At 40.5% G+C, this 12,134-nt stretch overlaps 1 protein-coding gene across 13 annotated transcripts in view; it reads right to left on the reverse strand.

The window, feature by feature from the left end:
• LOC106878902 (neurofibromin) overlaps nucleotides 1–12,134 on the reverse strand; it is a 125,658-nt gene that overhangs the window by 38,317 nt on the left and 75,207 nt on the right. For all 13 annotated transcript variants that reach the window (XR_016239184.1, XR_016239183.1, XM_089346075.1 and 10 more), the window contains exons 40-53: nucleotides 11,655–11,822; nucleotides 11,283–11,384; nucleotides 10,321–10,458; nucleotides 10,091–10,153; nucleotides 9,389–9,506; nucleotides 8,620–8,803; nucleotides 7,532–7,619; nucleotides 6,370–6,456; nucleotides 5,037–5,156; nucleotides 4,417–4,534; nucleotides 4,003–4,143; nucleotides 2,556–2,776; nucleotides 1,983–2,044; nucleotides 961–1,075 (exon numbers count right to left, since the gene is read on the reverse strand). Coding sequence is in view for 11 of the 13 variants with exons in the window: in XM_089346075.1 (XP_089202201.1) it covers nucleotides 961–1,075; nucleotides 1,983–2,044; nucleotides 2,556–2,776; nucleotides 4,003–4,143; nucleotides 4,417–4,534; nucleotides 5,037–5,156; nucleotides 6,370–6,456; nucleotides 7,532–7,619; nucleotides 8,620–8,803; nucleotides 9,389–9,506; nucleotides 10,091–10,153; nucleotides 10,321–10,458; nucleotides 11,283–11,384; nucleotides 11,655–11,822 (1,725 nt within the window). In the remaining 2 variants the exon portion in view is untranslated. The remainder of the gene's footprint in view (nucleotides 1–960; nucleotides 1,076–1,982; nucleotides 2,045–2,555; nucleotides 2,777–4,002; nucleotides 4,144–4,416; nucleotides 4,535–5,036; nucleotides 5,157–6,369; nucleotides 6,457–7,531; nucleotides 7,620–8,619; nucleotides 8,804–9,388; nucleotides 9,507–10,090; nucleotides 10,154–10,320; nucleotides 10,459–11,282; nucleotides 11,385–11,654; nucleotides 11,823–12,134) is intronic.

A 12,134-nucleotide genomic window follows, 5' to 3' on the forward strand; every position in this document is an offset into this window, starting at 1 on the left:
AGGAATCAGTTTATTGGTTATTTCCACTCATTGACTGTTTCTTTTAAAGTTGCATTAGAGATTTGCATAGGAGAAGGTTGATCTGAAGGTTTGCATTGGGGATCTGGATTGGAGTAACTTTCGAAAACTTACCAACAGCCTTAACCAAAAAATAAGGGGCCTGTCCCTTCTAGGTTAACTCTAACCCTAACCCTAAAACTGTAACCCTAACACCAACCCTAATGAACGATTTAAAATAAATAAATGATTTAAAATAAATTAAATGATTTAAAATAAATTTTTTTTTTTCCTTAGACTCTTGGCAAAGACACTGTGACTCGCCTTGTCACAAACACTCTTTCTTTCTTTCTCTCTCCTTCACATGCGTAGGCACAGATTTGACTTCGCCATGGCAACAGACTTCAAAACTGGTAAAAGTTTCCAGCTATACGTGGGTGCCTCAGAGACAAAAAATTTGACCAAAATGCAGGGTCATAACGAATCTCCTTCTAAAATTGGAGCGACATGCGTGCTAATTTGTGGATGTGCATAAAGTACATTCACGTACATACACACATCTCTTATATATACATTGGCATTAGGAAGGGCATCCAGCTGTAGAAATTGTGCCAGATCAGATTGGAGCGTGGTGTAGCCATCCGCTTCACCAGTCCTTAGTCAAATCGTCCAACCCATGCTAGCATGGAAAGCAGACGTTAAAGGATGATGATGATATATATATATATAGGAAGAGAGAGAGAGATAAATGATGAAAATGGAATGAATGACAGTCTTATTTAAAAAATCACAATTGCTTTTACACTCAGTCCGTAGGTGTGATGTTGTGTGATCATCATTATAACATCCAAGGTGTGAAACACACCTCTTCAGGTGACTGTTTAAATAGATCCTTCTTCAGATCCTACCGTCACGTGCACACACACACACACACACACACACAGATGATTTTCTGGGTTTTACCTTCATCATGATTATCAGAAGCTGCTTAATTTCAGAGTCCGATACAGTTTTACTGATACAGCCAAAGACGATGATTGCCCGGGGTTGTAGAGCAGGATTATACTGGAATGCAAACCTACAAGGATAAAAAAACAAAAAGGAACACTGAATGAAATTCAACGAGGAGTGGCGGGCGGGGTGGGGGAGTGTAAGATGGCCCCTGATATCTACAGACACAACTTTCTCATTGGTCGGCTTCTGTAATCAGAGAGAGATGAATGATGGAGTCACCCTGTGGTCGATGAATCAGGAAGAAATAGGAGCCAGACTCCCTTCAAAGGGTGACTGAAAATCTTTGGGGACTGATGTTGCAGTAGAGTTACTAACACTAACCACCACCACCACCAACTACCACCACTGCCATCACCATCATCATCACCACTGTTATAAGTCCCCCTCTTCCCATACCACCACCACCACCACCACCACCACCACCACTTTCTCTCCTTCCCGTTGGGATAGCCATTTGTCCCTCTCCTCACCTGGCACAAACCCAACTCCCTCAATACCACCCACCCCACCATCACCTCAATCGAGGGGTCTTGCCTTGCGAGTCACTTGGTGACCTCACTAGTGCTGGTGCCACATAAAAAGCACCCCCAGCCCAGTTTCTCGTGTGGTCGGTGCTAAGAAGGGCACCCAGCTGTAGAAACCAAGCCGAGGTGGACGACAGTGGAGCACTTTGGAACCTTTGCGGATCACCAGATCCTGTTGAACTGTCCATCCGATTACAGAATGGGAAATTGTCTCCATTGGAGCATCCTCACAAAGTCTCCATTTAACAAGGGGGTACGTTTCTGAGCGAGTGATGCTGGGTCGGAGAAGGTCAGGAGAGGAATGAAAAGTGGGGAGCGCGGATAAGATAACAAGTCATTTACTGATGTACAGAGGGAAGAGAATGGGGGAGGGGATAAAAACGAACCCTAGAGGCAGGGCTACAAAAAGACAAAAACACCACACAACAAAAGACTAAACATACTCACTGTTTTGCTAAATTAGTCCACTGATTCAGCCATTCACAGGAAGGAATATCTTTCATACAAGCCTGCAAAAGAATAATAATAATAATAACAACAACAAGAACAATAATAATAATAACAATAATAATAAAAGAGGTTTTAAATTTTGGCATAAAGTCAGTGATTTGGGGGGAGGGGGTACGTTGTTCTGGTGGGTGGCAAAGTATCCCCTTTTCTATAGTAAGACAACTGCCTCGGTCCCTCTATTAAATGCTAATCTCTTGCCCGGCACCACAGCCCCTCTTCCCCTGCTTCCACTCCCTCTCAAAGGTAAAGGCTCTTTGTCTTGCAACCTAATTAGCAACTCTGCTCGTGCCGATGCCATGTAAAGAGCACCGAGTACATTCTGCAAGATGGTTGGCATTAGGAAACCATTCCAGCTTTAGAAACCATTCCAAAACGGACAAAATGAACCTGGTATAGCTCTCTGGCTTAACAGCTCCAGTCAAACCGTCCAACCCATGCCAGCATTGAAAAAAAAAAGAGGAATGTTAAATGACGATGCTAATCTGTCTGTGTGTCTGTGTGAAACCTTACCTCCATAATTTCCAGCAAAGCATCAGTAATGGTTTCCAAAGAGTTGAGGGAAAGTTTCTCATGTTCTGGTGAAGATGTGGTGAAGGATTTGTCTCCGAGATGGTAACTAGTGCGGAAGGCGCTCACGGCTGCTGACTTCACCTTACTGATGCCAAACAATTGGTAAAATTTAGGAAGTGAGAATTCAGCCAAGTTCAGTTTCAATGCTTTCAGGGTTGCTTCTGCAAAGATAAGGGAAGAAAAAGAGAGAAAGAAAATAGAAAAATTATTGGTTTTATATTAAAGACAGTTAAGGCTGGGGGGAGGGGGACACACACACACGCCAGACTCTATCGTCTGTTCTGGAGGCATTAAGGAAGGGCATCCAGCCGTAGAACCTATGCCAGGTGGAACAGTGGAACCTGCTGTCAACCCCGGCCTTACCAGTTCCTGTCAAACCATCCAATCCATGGCAGCATGGGAAATGAATACTAAATGATGATGATGGTGATGACAATGTTGATGATGACAATGACATGTATCTTGTTCAAAATCATATTTCCAATGAAACAATTCTTTTGACTAATAATTTGTGTCTCTTTTATCTTTTACCTCTCTGTGTCGTAAAAGGTAACTGGAAGAGGTTGGGGTAAGGATTTGCCCTCCAAACTCGTAAGACCCTCACCAGTAACGACCACCCAAACAGACCCATGAGTTGGAGGGGTACAGGGGTATCATCTGCCACGAGTAGTGGGGCATCACCAACATATGGTGGATGCAGCATAGCAGCTGTTACAGTGCATGCCACCCCCATTCCACTAATACTAGTGTTCTAAATGGCCCAGACACAACTAAATGACACATGTGCATGTGTGTGCATGTGTGTGTGTGTGTGTGTGTTTGTCCCCCCAGGCCAAAAACTACTGCTATGAAAGAGGCTGTCTGTCCAATGAACCGTACCAAATTGTGAGCATGGAAACAACTGCCCCACCAATTGTTTCATAGGCATAAGCATGGCTGAGTCGCAGGATGTTTGCTTCCCAACCTCATGGTTGCGGGTTCAGTCCCACTGCATGGCAACTCAGGCAAACGTCTTCTACTATGGCCCCTCAGGTGTGTATATATGTATGTATGTATATATGTATGTATGTATGTGTATATATATATATATATATATATATATATATGTATCAGTGTGTTCATGTCTGTGTATGTCCCTCATCACTGTTTGACAACCGGTGTTGGTATGTTTACATGCCCCATGACATAGTGGTTCAGCAAAACTGACTGATAAAATAAGTGCCAGGCTCAACAAAATAGATTGATTCGTTTGACTAAGAATTCTTCAAGGCGGTGCCCCAGCATGGCCATGGTCTAATGACTGAAACAAGTGAAAGATGGAAATGTAGAGAACCAACCCTGCGTCAAGTGGGTTTGTTGCTGTTGCTGTTGTTGTTGTTGTACTTACCAGAGAAATGGAGCTGTGGGCAGGTGCACAGAGAATGAATGATGTTGATTACGAGGCCATGGGTGGAGGCTCGCAACGAGAGTGGACCTGTTGACACCAACAATGTGACGATGTGGAAAAGATATGGAAGGTGACTGGCAACTGAAACAGAAAACAACAACAACAATAAAAACAACAACAACAACAATTGTTTCTGATTTCAGAAGCACACTTCTTACCCCACAGCCAAACCTGCACTGACGATTTAATTATAATAATGCATAATTAATTAATTTTTTTTTTGTTTTTTGTTTATTCATTACTAAGATCTTAAAGTAAAAACTGCAGGCTTGATGATGTGGTGATGGCTGGAACCTGGATGAAGACTGACCTTGGGCTAAACAACAACAACAACAACGGAACAAAATCACTCACCGTCGAGGGAATTATTGAAAGACAGCATAAGAAGGTAACGTGCCAGGATAGCAATGTCGTCCCACATCAAGTGTTGCTCCAGAGTGTGTGTGGGGGACACTCCGGTTTTCTCAATCAACTGGAAGAAGAAAAGAAAAGAAAAGAAAAAAACAAAAAAATGAATAAAATTAGCATGGGAGGCGAGGGTGGTGGTGGTGGTGGTGGACAGATTTCAGTGCAGCAGCAACAACAACAACATCACCACCGGTTGTTTGTAAAATAAAAAGATGGCCAGAGATTTGTGGAAGGAGGGAGGTAATTCTGTCATTTTTTGTTTTAGCTTAAATTTATTTATTTTTGTGTCCCAAACAAGGCTTGAATTAGTTTAAGGGACCACAAAGAGAGAAAATAAGGGGCCCAGAAATATCAGCCGACAGAAAGCCTAACCCTTTAGCATTCAGATTCTTCTGTCAAATGTAATTCCTGTTGATTTTCAGGTAATCTTGCATGGTCTCATAGCTTTGAGGTGTTTATAATGTGATTTGCTTATCTTTTGAATGACATTGTAGGGTAGGTGTGAGAGGGAGAGAAGAGAAAGCAGAAGTAAAAGAAGACAACGAAGAGAGAGGAGGAGGCCTTACCCTGCATAATCGTCCGATAACTTTTCGTGAAACAAGTTGAACATTGGCAGAAGTTAAAGCTACAGCAGTGTCTGCCATGATTTCAGCCTGGATTGAACCCAAGCCTCCAGTTACACTTCGCTGCAATAGAAAAAAGAAAAAAAAATGGAGACAGTCATGTAGTGTGAGAGTAATGTCTTTTAATATATGTCACATCATCATCATCATTCTAATGATCACTTTTCTATGCTGGCATGGATTAAATGAGTTTATTGGGGTAGATTTTTACTGCCCAATTCTCTCTATCTCTTCACATATATTTGCCCCCACCCTCACAGCATCTCAAGAGTATGTCCAGACACACACACACACATATATATATAGATCACTAGCCACTACACATTCTTTATTTTCTCTCCTTGTTTCTTTCTGTGGAAGAGCGTAGGCTTGAAACGTTAAAGACTTTTTCAATTCGTGAGCGTTATACTAATACATCTGTTTGTTGTCTACACCACCTGTCCTTGTCTTTTGCTTTTTTTTGTGATTTCTCCCCCTATATATATATATATATATATATATATATATGCGAGTAAAAATAAATACAAAAAAGGTGGATTTTTTTGTATGATTGTGTATAGAGGAATATATTATTTTGCTTAAAAGAGTTCCAACACTGTCTGTTTTTTTATGTTTTATTTATATTCCTGCAGAACTAATGTGGGGTATAGAATATGGAGTATACAATATATAATATGATATACAATATACAATATAAAATAAAATAAAATAAAAATGGATGGCACCATGAAAGAAAGTATTGAATGTAGATGAAATATTGAGTGTTCAATATAAAGGATCAAATATATAAATATATAAATATAAATATATATATATAAAGGCGACTCTAGTTTCAGGGCTATTTCCCTTCGTCATGGCCGGTATGACAGACTATATATATATATATATATGGTATTTATATAAGCTTAAAGCTTATAGCGATCACTGTTCAATGACTAAGGAAAAATAATCTAATAAAGGGGTATATAAGCCCTCGAGAGAAAAAGTAGGCTTTCCCACCTGCATGGAACTCGAACCTATGTGGGTTTGAGTCCTACATGGATGGGAAAGCCTACCATTTTCTGTCAAGGGTTTATATGCCCCTTTATTAGACTATTTTCCTTAGTCACTGTACAGTGATTGGCATAAGCTTTCAGCTTATATAAAAACCCTTTTTATCATTTACAGGATTGTAAAACTCGACACCATAAGACAAAACCATTCGCACCAAAAGCATATATATATATATATATATATATATATATATATGCGTGTGTCCAGCACTGTCTCTACATACCTTGATGAAACTGTCCAACACCATGTCCAGCAACTCCGCAACTTGCCCTATGTTACCCCAGATCTTAGCTTGGATAGAGGGGTACATCTGAAACAGACACAACAGAAACATAATTAGAAACTTAACGACGAGGACAACTTTTTTAAAATATTTTTTTCATTTTTCATCTTTTATTTGCTTCGGCCATTGAACTGTGGCCATCCTGGAGCACTGCCTTTGAAGGGTTTCTAGTCAGACAATTGAACCTTAGCATGGATTTTAAAGCCTGGTACTTATTCTATCAGTCTCTTTTGCTAAACTGCCATGCTACGAGGATGTAAACAAACCAACACCAGTTGTTGAGTGGGGATACAGTTAAACAGACACAAAGACAAACACACACACATGTATGCATATAAACATATATATATTTACTCACATATATATACACATACACACATAATCTGAAGGCCTTCACACCAAACATTACGATGGGGGTTGCTGGAACCCATGTTTTTGGTTAAATGTAAAATTATGGATTTTTCTTTTTCTTCTTTAAAAGGTAGAAACAAGGATCCATCACGGTGTCACCTTGGACTTGATTCAGTCACTGAAATGCAGCCATACTGGAGCAATGCCCTGGAGGATTTAGCTGAACTAATCGACCTTAGGGATTTTTTAAGGTTTGGGGACTTATTCTATCGTCTCTTTTGCTGAACTGCTAAGTTGCAAAAAAAGCTAATGCCAGTTGTCAAACAGTGGTGGGGGACATGCAAAAGATAAAAACACACAGACATATATAAGACAGGCTTCTTTCAGTTTCCATCAACCAAATCAACTCACAAGGCTCTGGTTGGCTCAGGGCTATGGTAGAAGACACTTGCACAAGGTGCTATGCAGTGGGACTGAACCTGAAACCACGTGTTTGGGGAGGCAAGCTTCCTAACAACACAGTTACCTCATCACCTCTTTATAACTCTTTATATTAAATATTTATTTAAAGTTATTGATTTTTTTTTTCTTATTTTTATTTATTGCGTTAATAGAATTGCTATGGACAGTACTTGCAAGCACATCCCCCCCACCACCACCACCACCACCACACACATGTACAGAAAACAGACAGAATGAGAGAGAGAGAAAACGATAGACAGCAATTAATGAAGATACTAAAATAACGAACCTCAACTTCCTCTATCGTCATGGTGATTAATTTATCCCAGATCAATGCCACTTTTTGGCGCTTGTTTTCATCTGCTGGTTTGCAAAACCTGGAAACAAAAAAACACACATACAAAAACATGTATACACACATACACTTGCATGCATAAACACACACACAACCTAGGCATGTTTCAGCCTAAATTAAGTGGCCCAGGCCATGTCTGATAGGGTCTGTAAAGTGATTTTTTAGCCAAGTTTTGTGGTATCATGGCCCATTCGAGTAGCAAGTTGTTGACTGAGGTGTATCCAGGTAAGGGTGGCTTACCTGGTGTCTCTTCAAGAAATTTAATCAGGTTTCATTTGAAGGTGATGGGACCTTTTTCTTATTTGCTTTGGGACAATGTGCTATAGAGTAGGGAGCTGTTGAGGAAAAGAAATTGTGTTGCAGGGAATTTATGTGGTGTGATCTTGAATTGTGTAGGGAGACTTGTGGCCCCAGCCGTGGAGGAATTCTACATTTAGTGTTAAGGTTGTTTGGGTAATGCTGGTCGTATATTGTGCAAATGAAGTAGCGTTCATGGTGACCCTGGAGGGGATTTTTAAAGTGGTCCCAATAATCAAGTTCAGTGATACCCTCAATGTTTTTAGTAATTGCTCTCTTGGGTGACTCGATTCTAGTAATGTTTTGTTTGGTGTGGAGGGACCACAGGGAGCAGCAGTATTGTAGGTGTGGCCATACAACCGAGGAGAAGAGGGAGATGATGACAGGGAAAGCTCTGAGGATGCAGGAGCTTATCCTGTGAGCTATATCAACTTTATTGTTGATGTAAGCACTCCAGCCAAGATGATTGTCAACAATTCCTCCTAAGTCCTTCACACTACAAGTAGCAGTAGAGAAAATAGTTGTTTGAGCACATTCTCTCTTTCCCAAAGAGTAGTAGTTCAAATTCTCCTTCCTTTGTTTCATTTTTTGTCCTCCCATTGACTTACAGTGAGACACAGAGAGGAGGGAGGAGATGAAAGATACATAAAAAAGAAAGACGAGAGGAAGGGCATTGTTTGAGGAAGATGTTAGGAAATGAAGGTAAGAAGAGATTTGGCCCTTACCTGGTCAGGTTGGGTAACCACGGGGTAATGTACTCTAAACACAAGTGTTTCATCTCAATGTTGGAATTCCCAAAACCCTGGATACATTCTTCAAGAAACTCGAGGGTCAAATGTGGTTCGTTAGCAGCTAATTTCTCACTTATTGATTTAATAAAGATAGTGTTATTGGCAGGAATACACAGACCTACAAACAAAGAAATTTTAATTAATTCAAAATAAATAATTAATCAACACAAATCACATTTTTAGTAGATTTTTTTCCCTCTTTTGTTGGGCAGACATGGCTGTGTGGTTAAGAAGTGGCTTTAGGTTCAGCCCCACTGAAAGGCACTTTGACCGAGTGTTTTCTGCTATTTCCACTAGGTTTAGCTACCATGTAGAGGTCTCCTTCATTGGTTTCTGGTGGCCATAGTTGTTGTTTAGCAACAGGTCAGTCAACCTATGATCAAAGACTTTCCAACCATGACAGTTCCTTATCTATGTATATATGTGTGCATAAGCCAATGAGGGAGACCTCTACATAGTAGCTGGACCTGCTAGAAATAGCACCCAAATCTCCCTCAAATCACACCCTACTCTCTTATCTATGTATATATGTATGTATGAGCCAATGGAGACCTCTACATGGTAGCCAAACTTGCTAGAAACAGCAGCCAAATCTCCCTCAAATCCCACCTTACTCTGTTATGTGTGTGTGTGTGTGTGTGTGTGTGTGTATTTATGAGCTACAACAGTAACAACCCAAAGATAAGAAGAAAAAAATACAGACCTGTTGTTTCTAAGAGCTGTCCTTCAATTTTGAGGTCAAATGTCTGCGTAAGGGCACAGAGTAGATTGTAGGCTGCAGAACGGAGGCTGGGGTCAGAGCTGCCAAGGTTTAGAAGGGCCTGAAACAGAAAGCAGAAGTAATACATTAACAGACAGACCATTTTATGTTATTATTATTATTATTATTATTGAGTGAGAGAGCAATGCATGTCATCAAAGTGACACTGGGGTACGAATATACGAACTTCAGAGAATGGTGAAAGATTGGGACCCCTGGAGGATTGATGCCTTGCAGTTCAGAAACGCAATCAACAGAGCCCTGGAAGTTTATAAAAACCTCCTTACACAGAAGAAAAGGTAGTACCAGCAAACTGCCCACAGAAAAAAGAGAAGACCCGGGTATTCTTAAGGGTGTGGGGAGAGTTTATAAAAGCTTAAATATATAAAAATAATAAAATATATGCAAATTATAAAGAGAATAAAAAGATTATACAGCACAGCATTGCTTCTACTTTGCAGATTTTCACCTATTGCAGGGGTTTTGGAACATAACACCTGCAAAGGTGAAGGGATTACTGTAGTGGATTACATCAACCCCAGTGTTTCACTGGTATTTTGAAACTGTCAAAAGTTGGTGGCTCCAGCATGGCCTGCATGACAGCTACAACAACAAATAATAGGGAGAGAAAAAGACTCAACTTACCACATTAAGTAAAGTACCGGGAACATCTTTGGGTCGGATCTTGGTGTGAACAGTAACGGTATCCTGGAGGGGAGAAAGAGAGAGAGAGAGAGAATGAAGAATTTATACAGTAGTGGATGTGGTGGCAGTGGTGGTAATTGTCACGTAGTGTTTGGCTGCAGCCATTGCAACAACAACAACAACATCAACAAACAAAATCAATCAGCAAACGAATGACGGAAGGTACTCACAGGCTGCGAGAGTTCCCATCTGGTTCTGATATGGATGATGCAGTTAACGATAGTATCACAGTCATTGTGGATGAAAGACAACGGCCCCGTTTCATTGGCAATCGTTAACGTGAATTGGTTGTCATCAACTAGACACACCTGGACAGAACGACAAACAACAAACATATTAATTAAGCTTCTGGGCAAATTAATTAACTATTCAGACAGAGCAACGTTAATAATTTCATTAACACTTTATATTTCTGACTGCAGTTTTCAGTTACTTTTGGAAACAATCAATAATTTAGAGGGGGAGAAGGGGTGCATTAATCATCATCATCATCATCATCATCATCATCATCATCATTTAATGTACGTTTCCAATACTGGGAAGGGCTGCATGATTTGAGGGTCTCACAAGCCAGAGGACTTTGCCAAGCTCCAGTGTCTGCTTTGGCAAGGTTTCTATGGCTGAATGCCCTTCCTAATGACTGAACTCTGTGTATACAAGGCAGTTGAGTGTAATGGATTACGAGAAAAAATTCTGATGATGCTGGATTCCCCTTTTCAAAGTGTACTGGGTTACTTTTTGCAGGGCACCAGCACCAGTGAGGCTGCCAAGTAACTCACAAGAAAAGACCCTCTGAGGGGAGAACATTATAGGGCCAGTTAGTTTGATGCCAGGTGTTGCAAGCTGAAAGTATGATAAGGAGAGAGGAACATGTGCAGAGAAGATACAAGGTTACCCCAGTTGGAAAAGGAGGAGATGGCATGGAAGGAGCATCAGGGCACAAAGCCGGCAATTTTGTGTTGTGTTGTAAGAATGCATTTCTGCATTGTCCTCCCTAAAATATTAATAAATAAATAGTAATAATGATAATAATCATCGTTTAACATCCGCCTTCCATGCTAGCATGGGTCGGAAAGAAGAAGAAAAAGAAGAAGATGGTGATGGTGATGATGATGATAATAAAGTGACTCACCTCCACGATTTCTGAAGCATAGTAAACATCATTTAATAAAACTTGATGTCCTAACACTTTACTGCGTTCTGATGAAGTCACCTGGATTGCATTTGGGCCCACCTGCAGGGTAAAAAATGACAAGGGACATGAGAGAGAGGTGGGGAAGACAGATGACAGAAATATATGTTCAATAACAAAAATCAGGGGCTTGCATATAAACAAGTGTGACTCATGCATGAGTGTGACTTCTGGAGAAAATATTGCAGACAGACTACAGCAGAGCAGGATTGAAACTGTGAGCTACAGGTTGATGGTTGTCCTCACATCCATTACCTCACATCTACAGTGCCCCCCCCCCCAAAAAAAACCTTGCAAAAAGCCCCTTCTTACTTTAAGGGCCACTTTGGTGTCCTTGTGAGACAATTTCAATGCATTGTTGTAGACTTTCAGATCTTCTTCTAAGGCTAGCGTGGTTCCTGGCATTTTCCCAGAATGGTCTTGGTCGATATAATCATACAGGTTTGACGGATGTTCAATGAATTTCAGTTTCCTGCTGTTCTGTAAGGGTCAGAGAAGAAAGGTAGATGGAAATAGAAAGGAATATGTGGTAGATGGGGGTGGGGTGGGTGGCACGTGAAAAAGAAGTGAATTTGAGAGAGAGAGAGGAATGAACAAAAGCAAACTGAGGGAATTTATGAATTTCTGCGAGCCGACTCCCTTGATTTCAATACGTTGTGTACGGTAAAAGTGATAATTCTTAAGTGGTAGCATAGGCATAGTCTCTTCTATGGCCAGAATTAGAATTGTATAATTTTAAACTATTACATATAGACAGATAGATGGATATATACATATATATAGACAAATAGA

The sequence above is a fragment of the Octopus bimaculoides genome, chromosome 30 (genome assembly GCF_046866305.1).
Source record: "Octopus bimaculoides isolate indiv1 chromosome 30, ASM4686630v1, whole genome shotgun sequence".
Taxonomy (NCBI): Eukaryota; Metazoa; Mollusca; class Cephalopoda; order Octopoda; family Octopodidae; genus Octopus; species Octopus bimaculoides.